At 44.8% G+C, this 26,919-nt stretch overlaps 1 protein-coding gene across 1 annotated transcript in view; it reads right to left on the minus strand.

The window, feature by feature from the left end:
• The window catches only part of LOC142588706 (putative ferric-chelate reductase 1 homolog), a 58,017-nt gene that overhangs the window by 9,372 nt on the left and 21,726 nt on the right, over nt 1-26,919 (minus strand). Inside the window, exons 5-6 of the mRNA XM_075700522.1 lie at nt 16,929-17,027; nt 10,539-10,725 (exon numbers count right to left, since the gene is read on the minus strand). Of these exons, the coding sequence (XP_075556637.1) occupies nt 10,539-10,725; nt 16,929-17,027 (286 nt within the window). The remainder of the gene's footprint in view (nt 1-10,538; nt 10,726-16,928; nt 17,028-26,919) is intronic.

The raw sequence follows: 26,919 nt of genomic DNA on the forward strand, positions 1-26,919 counted from the left end.
AAATGTAAGCACTTTTCACCCATGGCTTTATCGGTCATATTACATAAAACGTATTGTTCATACTTTACTCTTTCGTGGGATTGCATTTTATTCTTCTCTATTGACGGCAGTTTTCATAGATAACGCAGGAGACAAATGCTGAGATGTGGTTGTAAGAGAGCATTCAAGTACAGATAAGCACGCTACATCTGGTCCGAGTAGACAGATGCGTTGATTGAGGCTAGTAAATATCTATTAAAAAAACAATTTCGTTCACAAAACTTCTGTAAACATAAAAAAACGCGATCTGTCTTTAATAATAAACAGACATAAAACATTTCTTAGGATGAAACAATATCTGCATTTTGCGTTTAAAATTATTTTTGTTTATTCATATTCTTTTTTATTACAGTGTGCTCCAAAGCACAAAGTTTTTAATAAAAGAATGCACCCGACAACTGGCAGACTTCAATTTTGCGTTTGCAATATTCCCCCTAACGACAATAATTTACGAGAAAGTTAGTAATAATTTCTTAATTTTTAGAACTTTTTTAGAATTTCTTAATTTTTAGAAATGCGAAGGTTGTGGGGTCGGTTCCCACCTGTGGCAAGTTGTTTTTTCACCCACTTTAATTTCCATTAATTTATCGTTTCTTCATTCCATTTATTAAGCACAAGTAATTTCCTCTATGTTGTCCTTGGTGTCAGTGTTTGTTGGCTTCTCATGATATGACTAAGATGCCCATACAGTATCTTAAGATAGTATCTAAGATGCATGTACCTTCGAGATTGCCCAGCCCTGAGCGGAACATATTTGCAGAAATGTTCAAAATATTGAGCGGAAGTTATGCGTAACGAAATTGAGAGTGAAAAGTCGGCGCTCAGGGACATTCGTTCTACAGGGTATATTGGTTCCAGTCAGGAAATTGAACATTTTTGCAAGTATGTCCCGCCTAGCGGTGCTTACGTGGAACGGGATTATGACCGTCAATATCGCATTTCTTGCTTACTGAGTAACGACACTTGGCTCATGCCTAAGGCTACATACACTGAGGATCAAAGGTACCTGAGAACGAGGTCGCGGGGTTCTATTGCCGGCTGCGGAGGCTGCATTCCCACCGGGGGGCGGAATGCAAAAGCCATCCTCCTGTGACATGCTTTGGCCGCACGTTGAAGAACCACATGTGCCCCCCCCCCCATACGGCGCACCTCATAGCTCACCCTGCAGTTTCGGGACGTCAAACTCTGCTATATAGGGTATGTCATCATCATCATCGTCATCAGCCTAGTTACGCCCACTGCAGGGCAAAGGCCTCTCCCATACTTCTCCAACTACCCCGGTCATGTACTAATTGTGGCCATGTTGCCCCTGCAAACGTCTTAATGTCATCCGCCCACCTAACTTTCTGCCGCCCCCTGCTACGCTTCCCTTCCCTTGGAATCCAGTCCGTAACCCTTAGTACCATCGGTTATCTTCCCTCCTCATTACATGTCCGGCCCATGCCCATTTCTTTTTCTTGATTTCAACTAAGATGTCGTTTACCCGCGTTTGTTGCCTCACCTAATCTGCTCTTTTCTTATCGCTTAACGTTACACCCATCATTCTTCTTTCCATAGCTCGTTGCGTCGTCCTCAATTTCAGCAGAACCCTTTTCGTAAGCCTCCAGGTTTCTGCCCCATATGTGAGTACTGGTAACACACAGCTGTTATACACTTTCCTTTTGAGGGATAGTGGCAACCTGCTGTTCATGATTTGAGAATGCCTGCCAAACGCACCCCAGCCCATTCTTATTCTTCTGGTTATTTCAGTCTCATGATCCGGATCCGTGGTCACTACCTGCCCTAAGTAGATGTATTCCCTTACCACTTCTAGTGCTTCGCTACCTATTGTAAACTGCTGTTCTCTTCCGAGACTGTTAAACAATACTTTAGTTTTCTGCAGATTAATTTTCAGACCCACCCTTCTGCTTTGCCTCTACAGGTCAGTGAGCATACATTGCAATTGGTCTCCTGAGTTACTAAGCAAGGCAATATCATCAGCGAATCGCAAGTTGCTAAGGTATTCTCCATCAACTTTTATCCCCAATTCTTCCCACTCCAGGCCTCTGAATACCTCCTGTAAACATGCTGTGAATAGCATTGGAGATATCGTATCTCCCTGTCTGACGCCTTTCTTTATAGGGATTTTGTTGCTTTCTTTGTGGAGGACTACGGTGGCTGTGGAGCCGCTATAGATATCTTCCAGTATCTTTACATATGGCTCATCTACACCCTGATTCCGTAATGCCTCCATGACTGCTGAGGTTTCGACTGAATCAAACGCTTTCTCGTAATCAATGAAAGCTATATATAAGGGTTGGTTATATTCTGCACATTTCTCTATCACTTGATTGATAGTGTGAATATGGTCTATTGTTGAGTAGCCTTTACGGAATCCTGCCTGGTCCTTTGGTTGACAGAAGTCTAAGGTGTTCCTGATTCTATTTGCGATTACCTTAGTAAATACTTTGTAGGCAACGGACAGTAAGCTGATCGGTCTATAATTTTTCAAGTCTTTGGCGTCCCCTTTCTTTTGGATTAGGATTATGTTAGCGTTCTTCCAAGATTCCGGTACGCTCGAGGTTATGAGGCATTGCGTATACAGGGTGGCCAGTTTCTCTAGAACAATCTGACCACCATCCTTCAACAAATCTGCTGTTACCTGATCCTCCCCAGCTGCCTTCCCCCTTTGCATAGCTCCTAAGGCTTTCTTTACTTCTTCTGGCGTTACCTGTGGGATTTCGAATTCCTCTAGGCTATTCGCTCTTCCACTATCGTCGTGGGTGCCACTGGTACTGTATAAATCTCTATAGAACTCCTCAGCCACTTGAACTATCTCATCCATATTAGTAACGATATTGCCGGCTTTGTCTCTTAACGCACACATCTGATTCTTGCCTATTCCTAGTTTCTTCTTCACTGTTTTTAGGCTTCCTCCGTTCCTGAGAGCCTGTTCAATTCTATCCATATTATAGTTCCTGATGTCCGCTGTCTTACGTTTGTTGATTAACTTAGAAAGTTCTGCCAGTTCTATTCTAGCTGTAGGGTTAGAGGCTTTCATACATTGGCCTTTCTTGATCAGATTTTTCGTCTCCTGCGATAGCTTACTGGTTTCCTGTCTAACGGCGTTACCACCGACTTCTATTGCGCACTCCTTAATGATGGCCATGAGATAGTCGTTCATTGTTTCAACACTAAGGTCCTCTTCCTGAGTTAAAGCCGAATACCTGTTCTGTAGCTTGATCCGGAATTCCTCTAGTTTCCCTCTTAACGCTAACTCATTGATTGGCTTCTTGTGTACCAGTTTCTTCCGTTCCCTCCTCAAGTCTAGGCTAATTCGAGTTCTTACCATCCTATGGTCACTGCAGCGTACCTTGCCGAGCACGTCTACATCTTGTATGATGCCAGGGTTCGTGCAGAGTATGAAGTCGATTTCATTTCTAGTCTCACCATTCGGGCTCCTCCACGTCCACTTTCGACTAACCCGCTTGCGGAAAAAGGTGTTCATTATCCGCATATTATTCTGTTCTGCAAACTCTACTAATAATTCTCCTCTGCTATTCCTAGAGCCTATGCCATATTCCCCCAGTGACTTGTCTCCTGCCTGCTTCTTGCCTACCCTGGCATTGAAGTCGCCCATCAGTATAGTGTATTTTGTTTTGACTTTACCCATCGCCGATTCCACGTCTTCATAAAAGCTTTCGACTTCCTGGTCATCATGACTGCATGTAGGGGCATAGACTTGTACCACCTTCAATTTGTACCTCTTATTAGGTTTCACAACAAGACCTGCCACCCTCTCATTAATGCTATAGAATTCCTGTATGTTACCAGCTATTTCCTTATTAATCAGGAATCCGACTCCTAGTTCTCGTCTCTCCGCTAAGCCCCGGTAACACAGTACATGCCCGCTTTTTAGCACTGTATATGCTTCTTTTGTCCTCCTAACCTCACTGAGCCCTATTATATCACATTTACTACCCTCTAATTCCTCCAATAACACTGCTAGACTCGCCTCACTAGATAGCGTTCTAACGTTAAACGTTGCCAGGTTCAGATTCCAATGGCGGCCTGTCCGGAGCCAGGTATTCTTAGCACCCTCTGCAGCGTCACAGATCTGACCGCCGCCGTGGTCAGTTGCTTCGCGGCTGCTGGGGACTGAGGGCCGGGGTTTGATTGTTGTATTCATATAGGAGGTTGTGGCCAAGTACTGCACCAGGGTGGCCAATCCTGCTCTGGTGAGAGAGTGCGTTACCGGTTCTGGTCACCGAGATCAGGCCGCACTCCAGGCCTGTTTGTGCAATTTTCTCAACACACGTTTTTTTTTGTATTTTCCGGTGGAGAATTGCGCGGCACCGGGATTTGAATCACGGTCCTCTTGCACTGGAGACGGATACTCTACCGTCCCCGCAGGAGTTAAATTAAAGATTGAATTATGGGGTTATGCGTGACAAAACCACTTTCTGATTATGCACGCCGTAGTGGAGGACTCCGAAAATTTCGACCACCTGGGGTTCTTTAACGTGCACCTAATTCTAAGTACACGGGTGTTTTCGCATTTCGCCCCTATCGAAATGCGGCCGCCGTGGCCGGGGTCCGATCCCGCGACCTCGTGCTCAGCAGTCTAACACCATAACCACTGAGCAACCACGGCGGGTCCCGCAGGAGTTGTACACCTCATTTAACCTACAGTGGTGCCCTATTTGATCAGTCAAGGTAGACCAATCTGAGCTCGGTTATACCGCATGGATGGCACTCGGCTAGAGAACCTGGTATTTATGACCTGCACATGTGTGGCCACACATAATTGAGGATATATAATTTTTTTTAGGAGGGTTTCCGTACAGTGATAAAATGAAGGAAAAGACATTAAAAAGAAAGAAAGAAAAGGGGGAAAAAAGGAACATAACATGTGATTTGAACTCGTGAACCTTCAATGTTGCCCGGAAAGGTAGCTCAGTCGGTTGGTTCGTGAAGCCAACGGTTACTTTCAAGCGCCATAGCTCCTGCTCCGAGCCTCATACTTATGTGGAAAGGGACTGATGTCGTCCGCGACAGTCGATTTTTGGAAGTGGTTGGAAGGCATAATTTCTTGGAAAAATGGCCGCCAGAGGAGCAGCGTGAACTCGAGCGGCTTTAGAGACTAGGAAAACTGCCTTAAAATATTTAGACTTGAAGGGAAGCTTCGTTAACAAACTATAACACGGCAATCAGCACTCGAATACGACGAGAGAAATTATTGAGACGTGGAAAATTCCCTTGAAATAAATCTGGTTTGCGAGACAAATGCTTGTATGTATTGAATCTCTTAAAAGATGAGGGGGGAAATATGCGCTCATCGAGAGGGCATCGTCAGCACGAGACCACCACCAGGCACCTTACTGAGATGTGGAGAGCTTCGCGGCCGGAACGAAGCCTCCCCTCTCCGCCGGCCAAGAGTGGAAAACGCGCTTTCCGATCGCTCAAGCTTGCGCGGACATTGTATAGCTCTAGCGTCTAGGAAAAAGCTTAAACAGGTGCGAGGGCGGCACGCATAGCGTGGGAAGCTAGCCGCCGGAATAGTTATCTCAAGTACTGCTGCTGGCGAGGGCGAAATACCTTCGTGTAATTATAATAACCCTAATAGGACTTATTTCAAAGAGAAAAAAAGAAAGAAAAAGGAAACGGCTCAGAAGGCTATACTACGAGAGCTATGACTGATACTTTTCTATATATATGTATTCATCTCATCTATGGGATCGCATGCGCGCGCTGTTGCCTTGTCTCTGCGTGTAGTAGTTAAGAGAGCCAGTTTAAGGGCGGAGAAGAAGGAAGGAGAGGAAAGCAATATTGCAGCGCCGTGGTTTTAAAGCGCAACCGTGGTAGAGAAACGGAAAGGCGATATAAGCATGCGTGACCATGATACGCACACGACAAACTGCCTTACAATATTTAGACTTGAGGGGAAGTTTCGTTAACAAACTATAACACGGCAATCAGCACTCGAATATAACTATAACCCTAATAATAATTGTAAATTGTAATTGTAAATTAAGGGTATGAAATAATTGTAAAAAATTGTATAAGTATAATATAATTGTAAATATAGGGTATGTAGTCGCTCGCAACTAATTGTCCATGACGCGAGTGGGCCAGCGGCCCAGCGGGCCTCTGCACTGAGAAGCTTGAACACCTACTAAGGTACTTTGCATAAAGCTCTCTAGGTCTCACTTTCTTGAATTCTATGACGAATTCATCGTCAAGCTCGCCACTCAAGGTGAGTTATCAGCGTTGACAAACGAGACGACGATAAGAAACAGGGCGCGCAAGCGTGTGCTTATTCGGTCTTGTACCGGCACGCCCACAATCGGCCCTTGCGTGAAACCTTGGGCGCAGGCACCGCGTTCATTCTCGTCATTTGAATGTGCTCTTCCTCGGTCAACGTAGCGGCAGAGTGCAATTGGAAGACTTGGAGCGCGTCGCGGGTCAAGTTGACGAAATGCGTCTTTGTGCGAGTGTAAATGAACGCCAAAGTTCTTTCTTTTTAAATTTGTGGCACACATAATGCGAAGGATAAAGATTAAAAAAAATATGTTTTGGTCTAACACCCACCCTTCGGACGTGTCTGTATACGACTCTGAATGCCCTCGATTATTATTTATTTGGGAGAGGGTACACGGGAAGCCCCATACCCCACCCACGTTTGTCGGCGGGGAGGTCGTGCGTGGGAACTGAGCTGAAGCGAACATCCTTTGCCACAACGTTGCGGACGATCGACTAGAAAGCTGGACAAGCAGTATGAGAGGGCCTGGCCACCTGTTCGCGCACGCCAGTCCGACCGGAAGAATGTGCCACAGCGCCTCACCCGCTCGCACTGAAGCACCGAACAAAGGGGGTTTTCGTCGGGAACTTGCCGTGGACCTAGTAGGGCACGCGGTCCTCCTCCCGCGCTTTCGCCTCGTACATTTGGGCCAGGAGCAGCGGCGTGGCCGTCAGACAGCGGCTGGTGTGAATCTGCTTCTCTGCGCCAAGGAACGCGGGCGCCGGGTCAAGATGCGCCTGGTCAAGATACCGCACCTGATGCGTATTGGCACAAGTGCTCGAGTCGTATTGGCACAAGACTCTGCTGTATCCGACTCATATTCTTCGGTGCTACGTAACTGGTTAAATACTTTGTGTACAGATCATACACATACTGTGCAAAGCTACTGCCAATTATGCCGCGGTGTCACGCGGCGCACTCTTCATCGCGATCAAGCCCGATCCGAATCGAATTTCTCGGTCGTGATTGGCTCCTGTGCGCAAGCTGCGCGAGGGAACCAATCACGACCGAGAAATTCGATTCGGATCGGGCTTGATCGCGATGAAGAGTGCGCCGCGTGACACCGCGGTATTATTATACAGCTTCTGCTATTGGCCAGACAAGCTGTGCAGAAAATGTATGTGCGAACACTGGACGAAATGTAAATATTCGTCACTGTCCTATTGGCGGGTGGCTCGACAGAGAAGTCGGGTAAAGTACGCCGCGCACGTAACGCATCCTCAATGTCGCGCTGCACCGAAAAAAATCTGTCTTTTTGTGCTGTGTGTTGTCGCATGCAGTGATGCATTCTCGACCACGACGATTCATTCTTCTCTCTCTGTTTTTGCTAGCAGAGCAGCCCAATGCTCTTACCGTTACGTCACAATTGTATGCGTCTCTCTATTTTGAAACCGTTGAGCAAAGCTCATTCCCACACGTGTCTGACATTCGGCGTTAGAAGTCTACGGACCGCAGTACCTGAGAAATCGCCGCCCTTTTGAGCAGTTTCATACTGTAGCCAGTCGAGCCGTATAACACTATGTTGTTAGGACATGCCAGAGTACAGGCTGGAAATATCAATACCAGAGAGCGTAAGTATTCAGCCTTTTCTCCGACTCTGCTGTCCGTAAATTTCTGACACTGATCGTGCAAGGTAATAGAAAGTTTTAGCTTGCCTGTAAACTTATTCATGCGAAAGCATGAAATGTCCCACGAGGCAGATGACCCAGCGTGATCATGCAATGGTGCCCAAAATCATCATCATCAGCGACGTAATCAGCGTCTTGTATGACGTCAGTAGTAATACAGAAGATAGTAAATTGTATAACAACGTTAATTACTAGTAATTATGGGTAATCAATGTCAGCAATTTATTGTTTATTTATTTATTTACAATCAGAGCCTTCCGGCATTAGAGAGGTGAGTGAGTTATACAACAAAAGTGAAGGAAATAATTTACGAGCTTATACACAACGTTTGCTAAATATGCAATGTTAGCTGAAAGTATGATAAATACTGTAATAGAACATGACATACAAAAGTAACACCAAACAAGAAAAAAGGAAAACACCAACCGTAGTTCGTACAAATGTTTGCTATTATTTCAGTGTTAGCTAGTGCTTTTCGAAAATTATCATTGTTATTATTGAGTTAATGTGAATTAATGTGCTTTAGAGTGAAGTAAAGTGAATTAAAATTAGAACAAGTTAGAGTAAGGTGACTTAAGGTGGAGTAAGTGAATTAAGGCGAAGTACAGTGAATGAGTACGAATTAAAGTGAATTACGGTGGATTAATGTGGATTAAGGTCGATTAAGTTTTGTACAAATTAGAACAACGTGGATTAAGGTAGAGTTGTGAAGGACACGTGACAACTTATGACGTCACGCATCATAGACTTAACAAATTAATTAGAGGAGTCATCATGCTTTCGCATTCAGCTCACGTAAGGATACTTAAGTGACTAAATTTTATTATTTTACGGATTACCGGGTTACTGAAGCCGTGGAAGGCAGTATAATCGCTGGATCATGTGACGCGTTGTCCAACGTAGCACAGAGCGTAACAGGTGCAGCCGACGTCATACTTAGCCCGAACACGTCTTAAGCACTTTCTTTATTTTACTGCGGGGAGTGGCAGTGAGTTCTGGATATATGCTACCTTGAATATCCTAGCTCAATGCGTATTCTTTCCAAAACACTTAATGTTTGCTTATTACAAATAGTGTTTGTCCAAATTGTACTGCTATAAATGTACCTTGTATGTGCCTGTTAGATCTGACGGCGGCTGTAAATTCTAGAGCCACATCATACATCAAAACGAATAGATCATAAGCATAGGGTACGGGAATGTAAATGTAGCACAAACATTAACAAAATTTATTCTTCACTAAAATAATTTATGAATCGAAACACTTACCGGAAAGGGTTGTTAGTGAACGAAATGACAGTCCTTTGTCGCGTCTATTCAGCTGTGTGCTTGGCTGCTCTTCATTTTTATATGTCTGTGTTTGATGTGTTATTCACCTTGTGTAGACTGACGCCTTTTTTTTTCGTTAATTGTGATAGTTCAGTGCATCGATAATTTATATGTTCTCATTATGTATACTGTTCTTTCTCTTTGACATGCACGGTAACCACTGTATCAGCTGCATTTCTGTGGTGATGGTTTTCTTTTCTTTTTTTATGTAATGCCAACGAGGCGCTGCGGGTAAAAGTGTAAATAAAGCTACGATGTGTTGTAAACGTATTCGAGTTGAGTGAGAGTTCTCGTCGAAAAATAATCACAATACGACTGCACGTGAATGATTATATCGCTACCCACGCGTTACACCAGCAATTAAGTAGAGTATGGTTGTTCACTGCTGTATTAGCTTTGCGTGCTTTCTCATTCAAATATGAGCCACACAATGCTGCTACCAGCTTCGTTGCTGCCATCCCCTTAACGGTAACGCGATGTTACTCGATAAAACGCTTAAGCTCTCTACTGGTTAGCAGTGCTAGAACCTGCTTTCTGACCTCTAATTTTTGTCGATTCCCTATACGTAGCCCTGCTTACGGCCTTCCTGAAGGCTGGCAGGACTTTTAAAAGCATGACGCATAAAAGAGGACATCGCAGGTGCCAGATTCCACCCGATTATGTTCGTGTTTACAATGCGGCTCCATGGCTACTGACTCCATTGCTACTCGCGTCTCCATGACTACTGGAGACGTAGAGAGAGAGAGAGAGTTCGGTAACTATAACACTAGAGTCTCCCGCAGTGCCCAAGCACTTCTGCGCAAGTCAGGAAGCAGCAGTAGTACTATATAGCAGAAAACGTTAATTAATCATTACTCGGTTCACATCTGAGGGTAGACCCGCAAGCTCCAGGGCCTCATTTGCTGTTGCACTCCGGTTTACCTGGTCGATTTGTTTTCACTGGTCATCTAGTAGCGTGCTGCAAACAGTGGCTATACCGTGGGTGGGCCAGGGTCTGGGTACGGCAGGTTTGGTGTTCGTTTGGGGAATTCCCACGTGAAACGGTAGAGGTTGGGGCGTCTTTCGAAAGAGGAGCACCAGTGTGGTACCTGGCAGGATCGAAGGTCAGCCGGAGCGCAAGGCTTAGCTGGGCATTAGCTTGGAGCCGGTGCCATCTGGTGAGGCTTCTGCAAGGGTTAGTTTCGCAGACGAAATGCTCGAGCGGCACCTTTCTTTCCCTTTGTTTTTTTTGTGAGGAGGCACTCTGGGGCTTTCTTTATATACCTCGGCTCGTAGGCTTGCCGGTGGCTGGATCTACCAGGAACGGTCCAGAGGACAGGAGAAGATAGTACTTTTCTTTGGCGATGTCGAAGGTCTTCCCTTGCGCGATGGTTAGGTTCTTCCGGTTCCAAGCACATCGAAGCGCACCGTCCACCACTCCGAGGGTGCCGAACGTTATGCCCGGTGACGTCTGCAGCCGGTAATTACGAAAGGAAGAAACGTTAAGGAGAGTGAAACGAACGAACGAGCTAACAAGCAAACCGCGGACCCCTTGCCCCCGACTGGCATGGATGGAGCTTTCGAGGAAAAACAAATCTAAAGGCCAACTACAAGAAAATTTTGGAGCGCACAAAATACAGAGAAGCCTCAGCGTGAAATATTACGTTTCAAGTACGCCTGGTTGTATCCCAGAAAGCTCGCAAAAATAGCGTTCTGACACCGAAATTTAGAAAGAAATAACGACAATAACGCGGCCATTATCACTGGCCGGAAGTTACACATGGTCCGGAACCTTGAGAACCAGTGCGGTTCCTCGGCATGACCTCCGAAATCTCGCCGTGGCTGCATGTGGCGCGTTCAAGTATCTCGGAGGCATCGCTAAGGTCTCATAGGCATCGTGCGGTCGTCAGATCATGAGCTATTTAAGTGTTGCCAATAATTAATGATAACATTACCGGCACTGTAGTTGTAGCGCGATAGCGTTAAGAGCCCCGCGTCGAAGAAACTACGGCGTTGGCATTTCGCGGCCGAGAAAAAATAATCATGCCGAAAACCACGCAGACCCTCCGCGTGGCGCGCAGGCGTTGCTGAACTAATTAAATTTCTCAAATTAAAATGCGCCAGAAAATTCGTAAAGTGCGACTTGCACACAACCGACAGACGTGATAGCGCCAGAACGCAACTTGAATATACGAGAAAACATATTACGCGGAAACTCGAACACAAACCTATTTTCCAGCTGCCGTTTGAGGTCTGTCCTAGTATATAGGAGCGGCGCGGCCCGCTCGTTTCCTAGCAACATCATCAAAGAAAAAAAAAAAAGGAAAGAAAGCTCGCCTTCTCGCATCGTGTTCGTCGCCAGCGTTTCCAGGAAAATACGTAAGCTGCAGCTGCCGGGAAGCGTGAGAAGCAGTCAAGCATAGCTTTAGCGCCCTCCAAGATTTTATCAAAGGTTGCTTCATTATTATGTAGTAAAAATCTATAGTGCATATATATATATATATCCCAAGTGAAATTTCTTTGTAGTTGGCATTTATACACGGCAGTCGAACCTTTGTTTATTAGAAATCACAAATTAAGCTAAATATCTGTTTACTTGCATTTTCACGTGCGTGGATGTTCCTCGTGTATAATGTTCACAAGTGTAAAGCAAGAAGTAGAGGTGTGTGAATACTAGCAGTTTAGAATACGAATTGAATAGTCTCTGCTACTTTATTCTTTTTCCATTCGAAAATACTCTATTCGAAATTATCGAATGTTCGCTTCTTTCGGATATTGGAGCCTTGATGGAGAGTGAACGATGCAACTGAGGACTGTTCCAAATGATCCCGTTGTATACAAAACAAGGCATCGCGTTTTACTAGATCGCATCGCACTATACAAGCTGTTATTTTTTCTAAACCGTACAGATTTTTTTTTTGTAAACAGATAATGAGCGTAGTTTTTGACGACGAGCTCCTATAGGCGAGGCGGACATACTTTGCCGCTAATAACGTGAGCTTCACGAGACTAAGTAACAAAAACTTTTAAACTTTTTCTTAGTGTCTCTGGGGCAGCGTCTAAATGTCGCATTTGGAGGCAGTGGCATCTTGATGCGAACCCATGTGGATCCAGCAAATGCCCGCATAGGGGTGCCTGGCAAGGCGTGCTGTATCGGCAGCTGCCGCGACTAACCGAGACGTTCGGCATCAAACTTCCTCGCGCTTGCCGTCACGCGGTGCGTTTAGGTAAATGCCGCGAGGCCGCCTTCTAGGCCTCACGGGTACGGTATTGCCTATAGGGGGCCATGTATAACGTAAAACTATTCCAATCTGTGTTTATTCCGATCTCCTGACGTCAAATTCACGTAACCGCCTACGCAAGCATCGGGCGCCAACCCGTAGCGTTGTTCGAAAAGCCCAATGAAACGCGCTCCTCGTTTGCAGGAGGTCACTTTTGCTTGCTTTAAAAGGGAATCACGTTGCCTTTTAAAGCGGTTTTCTTATATAATTGTCTGAGAAGAGGCGAGGAGCCCACTCAAGTGGACAGGGATTCGATGGGGCCGAGCCAGCACCATGAAAGTAGATAACCGGCCGAAGAGGGTGGTGCCGGCGTGTGCGATTGGTCCGCTTCCCTTTACTTAGCTTGCGGTGGATGGTCGAAAATAGCGGCGGCATGCAACGGAACATTAGAAATGCCGCCAGAACTGATACTCGGCAGAGAATAGCTGGCAAAGTGATGTCCCATACGTGCCAAAAGGGCTTGATAACGTTATACTGGCACGGAGAAATGTTTATTACACGCAAATAAATCGATGCTCCGCCGTCACTCCCAATAGCTAGTGCCAGAACAATCGATGGGCAGTCATCTTCTGTTCCTTTCGAAATGCGGCAGCCTCCGGCTATTCAGAAAAAGAAAATCAGTTTTGTTCGGCATATTAATGCATCTTTAACGCGTGCACGTTACTTTCACGCTATCAGTTTTCGCGGTTTTCTGAGGTCGCGTGAAAGACTGACGAAGTGGTCGCAGCTCGAAAACGTTTTGTCGACGGCAGAGTATTACGGCGAAAAAGGCATCGAATGAAAATATAATTTTTTTTCGTTCAGTCTAACCGTGCATAATCAGTGTGCACGCGACATATCAGATGGGGCATTATCTCGGTTTTCGTGACCTCGCGTGAGAGACAGGCGAAGTGGAGAAGGCCCGATAATTTTTTGACCAAATACGGAGGACTGAAAGTTTGGAATAACTTTATAGCGCCCTAGATTTACCGTCGAATATCGGCGATAAATATCTCGAATTAGGTGCAATTTTCAAGGTTACAAGAAAATGAGGGTGCATTAAAATTTGACAGCTTTAGAACTCGCCGTATAAACAACTGGGGCACCAATAGCAAAGTTAACCAATAATTTTTTGTTACTTAGTCATGAAATTCACGTTATTACCGGCACAGTATGTCTGCCTCACCTAAGAACTCGTCTGCAAAAAACAGCTCGTTCTTATAGCATTTTTATTTAAAAAGTCTGTATCGTCTAAAAAAATTCTGTTTGTAACAATAATCCGCTTCCATCTAGCATGCTCATGGTACCACTCCGCAGTAGGGGACAAACATCAGGCGGTAACTGCAATTTATTCACGTGTCACAATGGGCGATAAGTCTTGCTCATTTTCATGGTGCAAATGTTTAAAATGCATTGCCACTCACAATAAAAATAACCTGAAACTTCAAAATATAATGTAAAATTTTTATCTAAATCATCAGTATATTCTCGAGTGACCTGCTCTAGGATGCTTAAACGCGGTTGTATTTTTTTTTCGTCACTTCAATGCTCATGACAAATTGCGATCGCTTAATGAATGAGTCATTCTTTATACCTCACGTTTCTCTTTACTTTAGAATTTCGTTACGTTAGTCCTTGTGACCTACGTGCAGATGCAGCATGCTTTTGACCGATAACTGCTGCTGGACTGTTGGCTATCAGTTAAATTATTATGGGCACGCATTTTTATGTTAAACTAATAAAGCCGACCGAATTATTGATTGATTGATTGATTGATTGATTGATTGATTGATTGATTGATTGATTGATTGATTGATTGATTGATTGATTGAATATCTGTGTTTGCTACGCCGAGATACGATCTTCCTGAGCGAACGCATGGCGCAGATAACTTCAGATGTATAATTCCCAGTCATTCAATGATAATGCCTCGCTTTAGGCATCCTCTATAAAAACATTTTTGCTTGAATGTATTATTTCATCAGTTTCAGCATATTTGTTACTTCTTCGTTCCAAATTAGCTACTGGGATCCCCGGTACTCATGTTTTGCCCTTTGGTGGGGTCGTCAGAACTAAAATGTACTGGAGCTCCGCTTTCCGGATGAAGTCGCATCTCTTTGAAGCAACGTATGGTGTTCTAGTATCTCTCACCTTCAACGAACACAACACTAACTGCAAGTTCGATTACTTCACTGCTGTCATTGTTATGGTACCTCAGGTAAATGAAAGCCGTTATTACTTATTGACAAGCTTCTCAGTTGTGCGGCCGTCCACCTCAGAACGATATTACACAAGTACACCCGGCCACAAAAGCTTACGGGCCACGAGATATCCGAAAACGTTCAATTCCCGAGCACCTTGTAGGAGTAGCCAGTAAAACAGTAAGCGACTATGGTAAGTCGAGGTCCGAAATGCCAATACCGGACTGCGTTGTGAGGTTGCGGAGATGTTCAGCTTTTTCTCAGATTTCATGGTCCGTAATATTTTGTGGCCGGGTATACATGCGTCATATAATGTACGTGCATAAACATTTCGTCACGAAGCGGGCTATGCACAAACTTCATATTTCGCTCTCTTTTAGAAAAGACAAAACTATTCGATATTCTATTCGATATTTTTGGAGGTAGTATTTGTGGAATATCTGTACTTGATTTGATAGGATTTGAAGGTTTGACTGTTCCAACACCCCTAGACAAAAATTAAAGAGACGTAGGCGGAACAGCGTTACACCGAAGGTCACCCGCACCAGCGCGTGTGCTCCATCGGTAGAGATCACCACGTGATACATATTAGCATCCACCAAAAATCTCAGTTAGCGTCAATATACCGCGGCCACGAACCGAACTGACGCCTTCATCCTCAACGGCACAAAGCCATAGTCGGGTAATTGGTAGAACAATGATATGCAAAAAAAAATCATTTGGATGATTTATTATTAACACAGTGACTGAGCGACTGATTGTGGAAAAGCATGGAGGAACATTCCCCCCCCCCCCTTTTTTTTTGTTGTTGTTGCTTCTTGAAAGGCAGGAAGTACTCCAGTATGGTGATACAGGGTGTCCCAGCTAACTGTAGCCAGAGTTTAAAAATATGCGAATTGCACGTAGCTGGACACAACCAAGGTTGTGTTCTTTGCCCTCGCTTGGAGGTACTCAGATTACTTTTTTTCATTCTGCCTAGTGACATAGTTAGTCCCAATTAATTAATCAATCAACTTATCCAATATTATAATTAGATCAAAGTATCAATTAGAACATTGCAGGGAAACAGGGCAAACTGCCTATACCGCTTTCTGTTGCTCAATACGTGCTACATAATAGTGCTTTCCGAGCGTGAAACAAGCCCGCAAATGCACGCAAGATTGCCTCACGACTGGCCGTTCGAGGCAGTTTAGTCACGTCCCAAGTCTCCTTTGCGTCTACGTCCGAGTTTCGCGCTTAAATTTCATCAAGAAGACTTTATCAAGTTGCTCAGTTTAGCCTTCCGAGCATGCGCGTAACTTTGTCGGTAACGCCGGTGCCTATCCCGATGCGCACCAGCCTAGCCTCACACGAAAAAAAAAAAAAGAAAGAAAGAAAAGAAGTTCAGCCCTACGAACAGGGACCACGTGCGAATGATGAAACGTTTCTATTTTTAGCCGGAATCAGTGCCTGCAGCATGCAGATCAGAATTTGCGTCGCTTGCAGGTGGCAACCATATATTTTTTTTTTAAGCGAATGCTGGCGGAAAGAGCAACCACGAGAACGCTCATCCTGTTCCTCTAGTGGGCTTGCCGCCACTACGGTTTCGTTCGCCAAAGCTGTTGCCGTCAGCTGCCCAGTCGTCGAAACCCGCAGGCCTGTAGCGCGGGAAGCACTGACATGCGGTGACGGGGGGTGGAGGTTAAATGCACGCTTCGCCTAAAAGCGTGTGCGAGAGGAAGAAAACAAAAACAAAAACAAATTGTCGACATGCGCTATACTCGCTGAACGAAACGGGTGAATTTAGGACAACTAATGCGCATACTTTTTGTTGCCGTTGTCGTGACTTCGTGTGATGTCGGCGTAGTTTTGCCTCGTGTACTCTTAGATCCGAGTCCGCATCACATGGCAAGGCAATCTCGCATAAATGCCTGTGTAGTGTGCCCAGGCAAAACATGGGGAAGGCGGGAGATGGAAATTCAAGACGATGAGCAAAACGAGAACGAGGGGAAAGCGGGAGCCAACGTTTCGACAAGTGCACTTGTCTTTTCCAAACCGCCCTGAAAAAGACAAGTCCACTTGTCGAAGCTTTGGCTCCCGCTCTCACCTTGTTCTCGTTTTGCTCATCGTTTTGTAGTGTGTCGCGTTTCATTCCGTGAATATATGCTACATACGCCAGATGCGTCCTCCGGTTGTTACGCCATTCTTAATTAGCCGGCATCTTTGGGAATCACCGGTGTTTGGACGATGTTCTGCTTGGCGTCCGAGTTCCACGACTCCTGCATGTCCGGCTGGCCGTCGTAGAGGAAGCAGTCGACGACGCTCGCCATGCCCTGGACCACAAAGAGCGGCCATCGCGGTCACACGCACGCTGCCCGTTGTTGCTCGCCTCTAGTGATTTTATAGGTGTCCGAACAAAACCGCAGTTTTGTTAGTCACGCAGATTTTCCTGAGAAAACTGAAAATTTCACCCTGAAACCCGAAAACAGGCCAGTCACATAATCGCTTTTCAAGTCCGTTCTTACTGCCGACTGTCATGTTACGAACATTCCTTTAGAACGCACTCAATAGCGTCATACTAGAGAGTTTTAGTATAGCGTAAAGCAGCAAACGCAAAGAGTTGGCGTTAGCGTTAGCGTTGCGTGCACCACACTGCGCATGCGCTGTACGTAAACGCTGCTGGAGCTCTTACGTACGTACGTTATTTTCAGGATTTAGTGTTGAACGCTAACGCACGCAAGGGGAGCCATAGAATAAGGGGTGCCTTACGTACGGCAAGATGGCGGCGCCAGTCGAAGTGAGAGCAGCCCGCTTCGGATCTATCGAGTCGTCGGCCTGCACTGTTCGGCTCATTCGTTCCCCACTAATGCTCGTGTTTGCTTTAGATTTGTGTGATGATGCTTCGACAGTGGCGCACAGGTGACAAATTGGCATTGTTTACGATATACGTTCTCGATTTGCGGCGCAGTAGGCTTAACGAGAAGGTTTGCTAATGTTTGCTCATGTTTGCTGTATCCGCCTCGAGATGGCGCCCAAGTATATTTCGCTCGTTCGCTTGGTGTAAAGCCGCATGTCAAGCCGATGCATGTCACGTTTTCCGCGGCAAAACACAGTAGTGTGGTCGGTGCTGTGGTCACAATGCGCGTGCGTTTTACCGATGACGACGATATGAACCTCCTGACGGAGGTTTTCGTCTTGAACTCATTCGGACGGACGTCAAGATGGGCGTCCGTTGCAAAAAAGTGGAAAGAAGTGGGAAATCGGATTTCTGGAAGCGAAATTGCCGGCGAAACGTCCCCTCCGGAATAGCTTCGATGTTGAGTGGATCTTGAGGACACGTAGAACCCGCGCGGTCGCTCTCGTTCCCGAAGCATGAGGGCGTCGATGTCATCCCAACTTAAAAAGGACACGTAATATGGGTCCCACAGAACACTCGATCGCTGCATGCTAAGAACAATCGGTGCGTTTCGCGACTCTCGACAAAACAACACTCAAACCAAACACCTACATGCGTAATTAACGCATCGACTGTGGCTTTCGATAAGCTTGACTTAGGGACACACTTGCGGATTAGGCATTGGATAAGCTCGGCATTTCGTGTGGATTTGGCTTTCCAGTACTTTGTGTTTTTACATCTAGATGGCGCTGTATTTGTTTGCGTTAACGTTAACGCTTTTCTCCGTTCCGCTATTCTAAAACACTACCTTGTGCCGCGCAGTGCAGTCTTTCTTTGCGTTAGCGTTGCGTCGCACGCTAACGCTAACACAAGCATTTTACGCTTAACTTAAAACTGCCACATTAGGTTGTTTGCCAGTGTGTCGAGAGAATTCTACGTCACACCAGGCTTACATACACCTTCTGGGAATGGCTGGAGCATCTTATGCGTATAATGTATTAATAAATATATTATTATGTGTAATATTACACATCTTGTGCGTAACGTCGTAATAAATTGATTGATTGATTGATTGATTGATTGATTGATTGATTGATTCATTCATTCATTCATTAATTCATTTATTGATTGATTGTGTGGCAAACATTTGTGGCTCAAACAGGGCTGTTAAAAATAATTACTAAAGCTTCGTCTTTTACCTATGTTCATGCGTTCTACGAAGTTCGTAGCATATTTTCCCGGTGTCCTCAGTGAACTAAATGATGCACCTTGTTTATATTTAAAGAAAATAAGTGATACGTTAAGGGTGATATGTAAGCAAAGTTCCAACTTTTTCGGTTAATTCTGGACGTTTGCAATAAATTACTTATGCGAGCAGTCCGGAGTGTTATAACTGTGTTTCAAGAATGGTGCAGAATTTAACCCGCTGCCTTGGGGGAAATAAAGATGCCGACGATATCACATTTAGTGAAAATTGTAAGACCATCACGGCTATACTGACTAGAAGTAAAATGTGCGCCTTCGAAAAAAAAAAATCCTTAAGAGGTGCTCGAAAGCAATGGGCGGGCAGCGCTTCTCACAGACGAGTCATACGCGACCAGCGTTTTAAAATCACGTTGTTTAATTGCAGGTAACTGAATTTCTTATTGCAACTTCTCGAAAGAAACAGATTTGCTGAAAAATCTGTTGTGTTTCGGCAAGGTCGCCCTAGTGTGTTGTCCTTTTTTTTTATTCCAGTCCGGCCGCGAGCTCCGCACTCTTGAAGTTAAGTTCAGAAAAAAAAAAGATTTAAATTGAAGTACTTATTTAAATTCTGTGGTTCTACGTGCTGAATTAGACAACAATGTCATTATGAAGCACCTGCTAGTGGGGGACACCGGAATAATTTCGACCACCTGGGGTTCTTAAACGTGCACCTAAATTTAAGTACACGGGCGTTATTGCAGTTCCCTCCCATCGAAATGCGACAGAAAAAAAAATTAGTAACTGATAGTAACTGCTTCATCCGATAATTTTCGATCTGTTACAAACTTTGAAATAACATTTTAGTAGCGCAAGAGACCCATATCGATGTGCCTTTCATCGAGAAAAACCGAAGTACCTTGCCGAAATCGCGCATCGCTCTTTTTTCTTCTTCTTCCTTCTTGCTGTACAGATTATTGTATGGCAAATACGGATATACGAATGCACGGATAATACGCGGCTCTAAAGTGCAATGTGCCGGACTCCGCTCTTCGCTGGAGCACCGTCGGGTGACACTACTGTTGCCGGGGGCCCGCGACGTTGCGACGCTGTTGTGCTGGTTATTGCTGTAATGGCGCGTCATTGCTTATTTAGATCACGTATATCGCGCTTCCTGTAATCCCGCGTGATTCGGTGACCACATTCTGTAAAGCTTCGCAGCACACGAGCCCTTAGTTGCATGCCCCTAGTTTAGCACCGTCGACTTACAGTTAGGCAAAAAGAGCTTGCCGACCTAGTTATCTTGAAGCATTTTACACGTATAGCCGTGCTACCTGAACTGCACCGAGTTAATTTGAACCCTAGATTAAACAGGAAATTAACTGGGGTTTTTTTTTTGGTCTAGGTCCTACGTTACTTGGGAGAGCTTACCTACTGTCGCCTGTGTGCCTTACCTCCCACTTCAGTTGCTGCTTCTGAAATCAGCCGAGTTACGGTTTGATTTATTACCTTGATATTGTAGCGATAGCAATTATACGGACACCCCAGGCGCATTCTTAACGTCGGCGTTGCCGTGAGGTTCCGTATGAAGTCCAAGGGCGATAACATCGTCGCCGCGCGCCGTATGCTGTACGTGCGGGTGAAAGCTTGCGAGGTTCAGCCGACGGTCGCGGCTCAGTCTCGTGTGCGCAAAAGAGGAAAGCGTGGAGAAAGCACGCCGTCTTCCGCCGCGCGCGAGGCACGGACGGGGTGGGGGGGGGGGGCGTTCTACCCCGGCGGCTGCTGCGTACGGCGAGGCACGCAGGCGCCCATATCTTGAAATCGATCTTCGATGTGTACAAAGTGCGCCGAATGCTGGTAGCTTCGTATGCGCTGTGCTTTCGACGCTTAGTTCGCGTTGAAGCGAGACGCAGCACGAAGGTCAATTCTCTCGCTGCTGTTGCCGCGCTTCTTCACTCCAGCGTTTTGAAAGCGTTTCTGCGGTCATCGAGTGAGTGAGTGGATCGAGTGGTCATCGAGTTTATCTTTATCGTCTTGGCGCGCAATGACGTAAAACTATTCCTAACTTTTTTCTATTACAATTCTGCAATAGGCCATCCGCGATTGGTCAAAAACTTTTTGGACCCACCCCACCCCTTCACCTGTCTGTCACACGAAGTCACGAAAACCGCTTTAGCTTCCCATCTGAAATGACGTATACACACTGATTATGCATGATTTGACCGAACAATAGAAAAATGGTTATTTCTGATTCGATGTATTTTCGCCATTAGCCGTCGGCTATTGGTCAAAAGTTTTCGGGCTGCACCCACTTCACCTGCCTGTCAAGCAACATCACAAAAGCGCAACAACTCACCGCGTCAAAGTGACCTGTACGCGTTTAAGATGCATTAATATGCAGAACAAAACTGAATTTTTTTTCTGAAAAGCCGCAGGCTGCCCCATTCCGAAAGGAATAAAGGATGGCTGCCGCCGATCGCTCAGGCACTGGCTACTCGAACCTGCCGGAGAGCATGGGTTTATTTGCGCATAATAAAACTTTTTGCGCGGCCGTGTAATGTTGTCCAGCACTTTCGGCACGTTTACGACCCCGTTATGCCAACTCTTCTTTGCTGAGGATCCGTTTTAAGCTCATTCTGAAGCTTTCGTTGCATGCCGCCGTCATTTGCGACCAGTCACCGCAACCTAAGTAAGGGAAAGCGGGCCAATCGCAGACGTCGACCACATCCTCTTCATCCGGTTATCGATTTTCAGTGCAGTGGCTCGGCCCCATCGAATCCCTCTCCACTTGAGCATGCTCCTCTTCTGTTGTCAGCCAATTAGATAAGACAAGCCGCTCAGTGTAGGCTCATGTTACTCGTTTTTCAAGCAAGCAAAAGTGACCGCCTATGAACGAGGAGAGCGTTTCATTGGTCGGTTCAGACAACGCTGCGGGTAACCGCCCGATGCTTGCGTGGGCGGTTACGCAAAATTGACGTCAGGAGATTGGAATAAAAACATATTGGAATAGTTTGACGTTATAGGGTCCTTGTTCTAAAACTGCATATTTGTTTGAGAATCCATCCTGAAGTCGTCTGCTTCTATCATTAATGCGTTTAAGTTGGCCTGTTTCATCTTCACTAATTCTGTTCTTTCTCTGTTCAAATTTAGAGCAATCACAGACCTCACTAACCTATGGCCACTGCACTTAACCCTACCTAACACTTCTACATTCTGCATCATGCAGCGATTGGCAGAGAGTATGAAACTATTTCATTTCTTGTTTCTCCATTAGGGCTTTTCCAGGTCCACTTTTTGTTGCTGCGCTTCCAAGGTATTCATTATTCGGAGTCTGTTGCTTTCCTCGAATTCTGCCAACATCGCTTCTCTAGTGTTCCTAGAACCGATTACGTAGTTGCCAAATGCTTGCTGCTCAGCCTGCTTTCCCCTCACTTTTGAATTGAAGTCACCCATGACTACAATTCAACATCTTCATAAAACTGTTATCTTTCTTCATAATCATGACTGGAGGTCGGAGTGTAGGCTTTTACTACCATTAATCTCGTCAACTACCTCCATCATTGCCAACCATATCGCCAAAATTTTAGAAATAAATTCTATATTAACAGATTACCAGCATTGCTTTAGAAAAGGCTATTCATCTACGACATAACTGTTAACTGTAATTCATAAATTCGCAAAAACCTTAGATAGTAACGGTCAAATTAACGCTCTTTTTTCTTTCAGTAAGGCCTTTGACAGAGTAGTTCATCATAAACTGATCCAAAACTTAGAGATGACAATCTTCCTGACATTATAGTTTCTTGGATAGCAGCTTATCTTTCGGATCGCGTGCAGTTTGTCTCAATAGAAGCTAACAACTCCAGCTGTCTTCCCGTAACATACGGCGTACCCCAGGGTAGCGTCCTGGGGCCACTGCTGTTTCTACTCTAAGTAGATGACATTGTCCCCGTTGGTGCACCACGTGCACAAATTATATTGTTTGCGGACGACTGCGTCTCATTTCGGGAAATTCCTTCAGTACATGACCAGACCGAACTTGATCTAGGCTTACACAATATACAAGAATGGTGTGATAGGTCGAGCATGACTTTGAACAAAGACAAAACCGCCTGCTTTCGTTTTACTTTCAAGAAAAGCCCTTTGAAATATGAATACACATTGGCCGCTTCACCGCTAAAAGAAGTTGAATATTATACGTATGGTAGGCGTAGCATTCTTTAATAACCTTTCCTGGAATTTACATATTAGTAATATTTGTTGTTCTACCGTCCCTACACTTAGCTTTCAAAACACAAATTGAGAAATTCACCTGCCAGCATTAAATTATTAGGTTGTTTGACTTTAATCAGACCTAAACTAGAGTACGAATGCATGGGATCCATACACTAAACATAGCATTAAAATCATGGAGAATTCAGAGATAGGCGGTTCGTTTAATTTATTCCAAGTTTAAGCGCACCGATTCCCCCCACACAGCTAATAGTGGCAAACAACATTCCCCTCCTAGAGACAGGGAGGCAGGTGCTTCGCCTGAATTTCCTACAGCAACTAATTAATCGTGAATTATCCTTAGACCCCTCAGTATACATGACCCCTTTGTCAACAAGGTATACTCGTCATTATCACACATATGCATTAACCCCTCAGTACGCCCGGGGAAATACATACAATTTTCTTTCTTCCGCAGAACAGTGTCTGAGTGGAACTCCCGACCCACAATGTATTAAAACCTTCCTAATGAAGTGCGTTGCTCATCTGTTCTCCGTTCTGCATATCTATTTGTATTTATTGTATAGTATTTATATTTCTATATTTACGTTTTTTGCATGCTTTGTTTCTTATATGCCTTGTACGCTTGAGTGCCCTTCCTGCAAGGACCAATGTGTGGTCTGCAATACGCTATAAATAAATAAAAAAAGATCTATATGTCCTATTAGCTTTATTACAGTGATTGCTACTCTCTTATTAATGTTGTAAAATTAAGCAATTATTATCTACAATGTAATAAATCAGGCAATTGAGAAATATGCGGCGCACAGTCAACCTCTTTATATGAATTTCACAAATTAAGCAAATGTATTTGATTCAGTAGAGATACCAGCTGTCATAGTGGCATAATCAAGGAGTACAGGAGGCTTGCGTGAATATCGTGGGGTAAATCTACAAAGATTCGACAGCTACCTTGCTTTTCCACAGACAGATAGATAGATAGATAGATAGATAGATAGATAGATAGATAGATAGATAGATAGATAGATAGATAGATAGATAGATAGATAGATAGATAGACAGACAGACAGACAGACAGACAGACAGACAGACAGACAGACAGACAGATAGACAGATAGATAGATAGATAGATAGATAGATAGATAGATAGATAGATAGATAGATAGATAGATAGATAGATAGATAGATAGATAGACAGACAGACAGACAGACAGACAGACAGACAGATAGATAGATAGATAGATAGATAGATAGATAGATAGATAGATAGATAGATAGATAGATAGATAGATAGATAGATAGATAGATAGATAGACAGATAGACAGACAGATAGACAGACAGACAGACAGACAGACAGACAGACAGACAGACAGACAGACAGACAGATAGATAGATAGATAGATAGATAGATAGATAGATAGATAGATAGATAGATAGATAGATAGATAGATAGATAGATAGATAGATAGATAGATAGAAAACTTATCTGTCAGGAGAGGAATCAGGCAAGGAGACAATCTCTCAACTGGTATTCACTGCATGCTCAGATGAAGTATTCAAGCAATTAGACTGGGAATACTTCGGAGTGAGGATCAACGGTGAATACCTCAACAACCTTCGGTTTGCATGCGACATTGTCCTGTTGAGCAACATTGGGGATTAATTTCAAACAAATTGAGGCATTTAGCCGAGAAAATGTAAGAGTATGGTTGAAGATTAATATGCAGACGACAAAGGTAACGTTCAATAGCCTGGCAACAGAACAAGAATTCATGAGAGCCAGTCAGCCTCTAGAGTCTGTACAGGAGTACGTTTATCTAGGTTAATTACTCGCAGGAGACACTGATAATAAAAAAAAATTACAGGAGAATGAATATGGATGGGAGTGCATACGGCAGGCATTACTAAACCCTGACAGGGAGCTTACCGCTGTCGCTGAAAAGAAACGTGTACAATTATTGCATTCCACCGGTGCTAAAATATGGAGGGAAAAACTTGGAGGTTAATAAAGAAGTACGAGAACAAGCTAACGATCGCGCAGAGAGCGATGGAACGGAAAATGTTAGGCCTGACGTTAAGAGATGGGAAGAGAGCAGTGTGGATCAGAGACCAAATGGGGATAGCCGATATTCTAGTTGACATCAAGAGAAAAAATTGGAGCTGGGCATGCGATGTAATACGTAGTGCAGATAACCGGTGTATCATTAGAGAAACGGAATGAGTGCCCAAGGGAAGAGAAGCGCAGTCGAGCACGGCAGACAATTAGGTGAGGTGATGAAATCAGGAAAAAAATTAAGAAATTTGCAGGCTCAAGTTGGAATTAGCATGCGCAAGACAGGGGTAATTGGAGATCGCTGTGAGAGTCCTTCGTCCTGTCGTGGGTATAAAGATAGGCTGCTGCGGCTGATGATGATTTGATCTGGGTTATACAGCAATACGTGACATTCCGCTCTTATCTGGAGCACCGTCGGGTGGGTACTGTTGCCGGGGCCTCGCCGTCAAATTTGATTCCTCTGGCTTCACTTTCTTCCTCGCCGTTGCTCGGGCTGCGTGTCGGGTCGAAGTGCATACCGGCGCGGGGCGCACGGTCGATGCACACGTCTTCTTTCTTGCGCAGTTCCGTTTAGCAAACAATACTACCCGCGCGTTGCTAAGCGCCTAGCAGGGTAGGTGCAAGATTGATTTATTAATGGCACGTTAGCTGAATTTCTTAAGCGCGGGCGTCCACAAGACGCTTTTAGAAATGGTTTTAGCCGCAAAAACTAGTCTTTGCAGATTTCTAGGTACGCAGATGACTTTTTGATGGTTTTGAACAAACAACAGGACTCTACCTACACAGAGTCTGTTAAGGACAAAATAAAGTGCTTGGACAAGGGCTCACGTTTGCCCATGAGCTTCCTACTTTTGACAAGCTGCAATTTTTAGACCTTCCTCTCACATTTAATGAAAACCGTGCTTGTTGGATGTACCACCACCGTGCAAAGAAAGAATTCTTGTCGTTTCGTTCTCTCCGCCAATTCGAAAACAGCGAAACGAGCTATTGCCATTACTAGATTACATTTGGCTCCAACCAGGTCTTTTCCGCTGGCATCGTGTAAACTGTTCCGCTGGCATCGTTAACAAGATTCTTTTAGACTGCGGCAAGTTATACATAGGCCAAACTGGGCGTTGTATAAATGGTCGCCTGCGACAGCATGCTCCATCAATCAAGAATACGACAGGCCCGCATTTGCCGTGTCACTTCCATGTGTGCACGTGCGAACCTTTGCTGGAAAACAAATGAATACTACGGAAAAGCAAGGATACTGAGGCACGGGAACTAGCAGAGGCGATGTATATTAGAAAGTTTGGCGATCAGTGTATCAGCGTTCCGTCATTGTCTCTTCACGAGAATGAGTTTAGGTTGCTGGCTGATAGGATACGGTTAGGTTTGGTTTCTGTCTGACGTGAATGCACCTGCGTATGTTCCCGTTCGCATGCTTGAGGGCGTATCAGCCAAGCATCGGGAAAATTAAATATCAATTGCCAGTGTGCGCCCGCCCGCGTATTTTGTGCTGTTGTCGATGTCTTAGTTTTTGCGCCTAAAACCATTTCTAAAAGCCATGTGCCAACTAGCCTGACAGCAGACATTACTGTTCTATAGGACGATCGAATCCATTAATCAATGGGTGGTTGGTCGGCCTCTGACCGGGAACGCAAGTGATAGGACATGGCACACATCTGACGAATCGGCTTACACCACCTTCTGCCCGACCCCTCTTAACTGTGCCGTTGACGGGCTCTGTTGTCTGCGGAATTTCGCAGAGCAGCAACAAGTAGTACCTAAATAACCCTACTGCAACAAATACACACCTTCAAGCGCAAAACTGCTTTATTAAAACGAGGCTTTTCTGGCCTTCGTCCCTGCAGGCTT

The sequence above is a fragment of the Dermacentor variabilis genome, chromosome 7 (assembly GCF_050947875.1).
Source record: "Dermacentor variabilis isolate Ectoservices chromosome 7, ASM5094787v1, whole genome shotgun sequence".
In the NCBI taxonomy this organism is placed as follows: Eukaryota; Metazoa; Arthropoda; class Arachnida; order Ixodida; family Ixodidae; genus Dermacentor; species Dermacentor variabilis.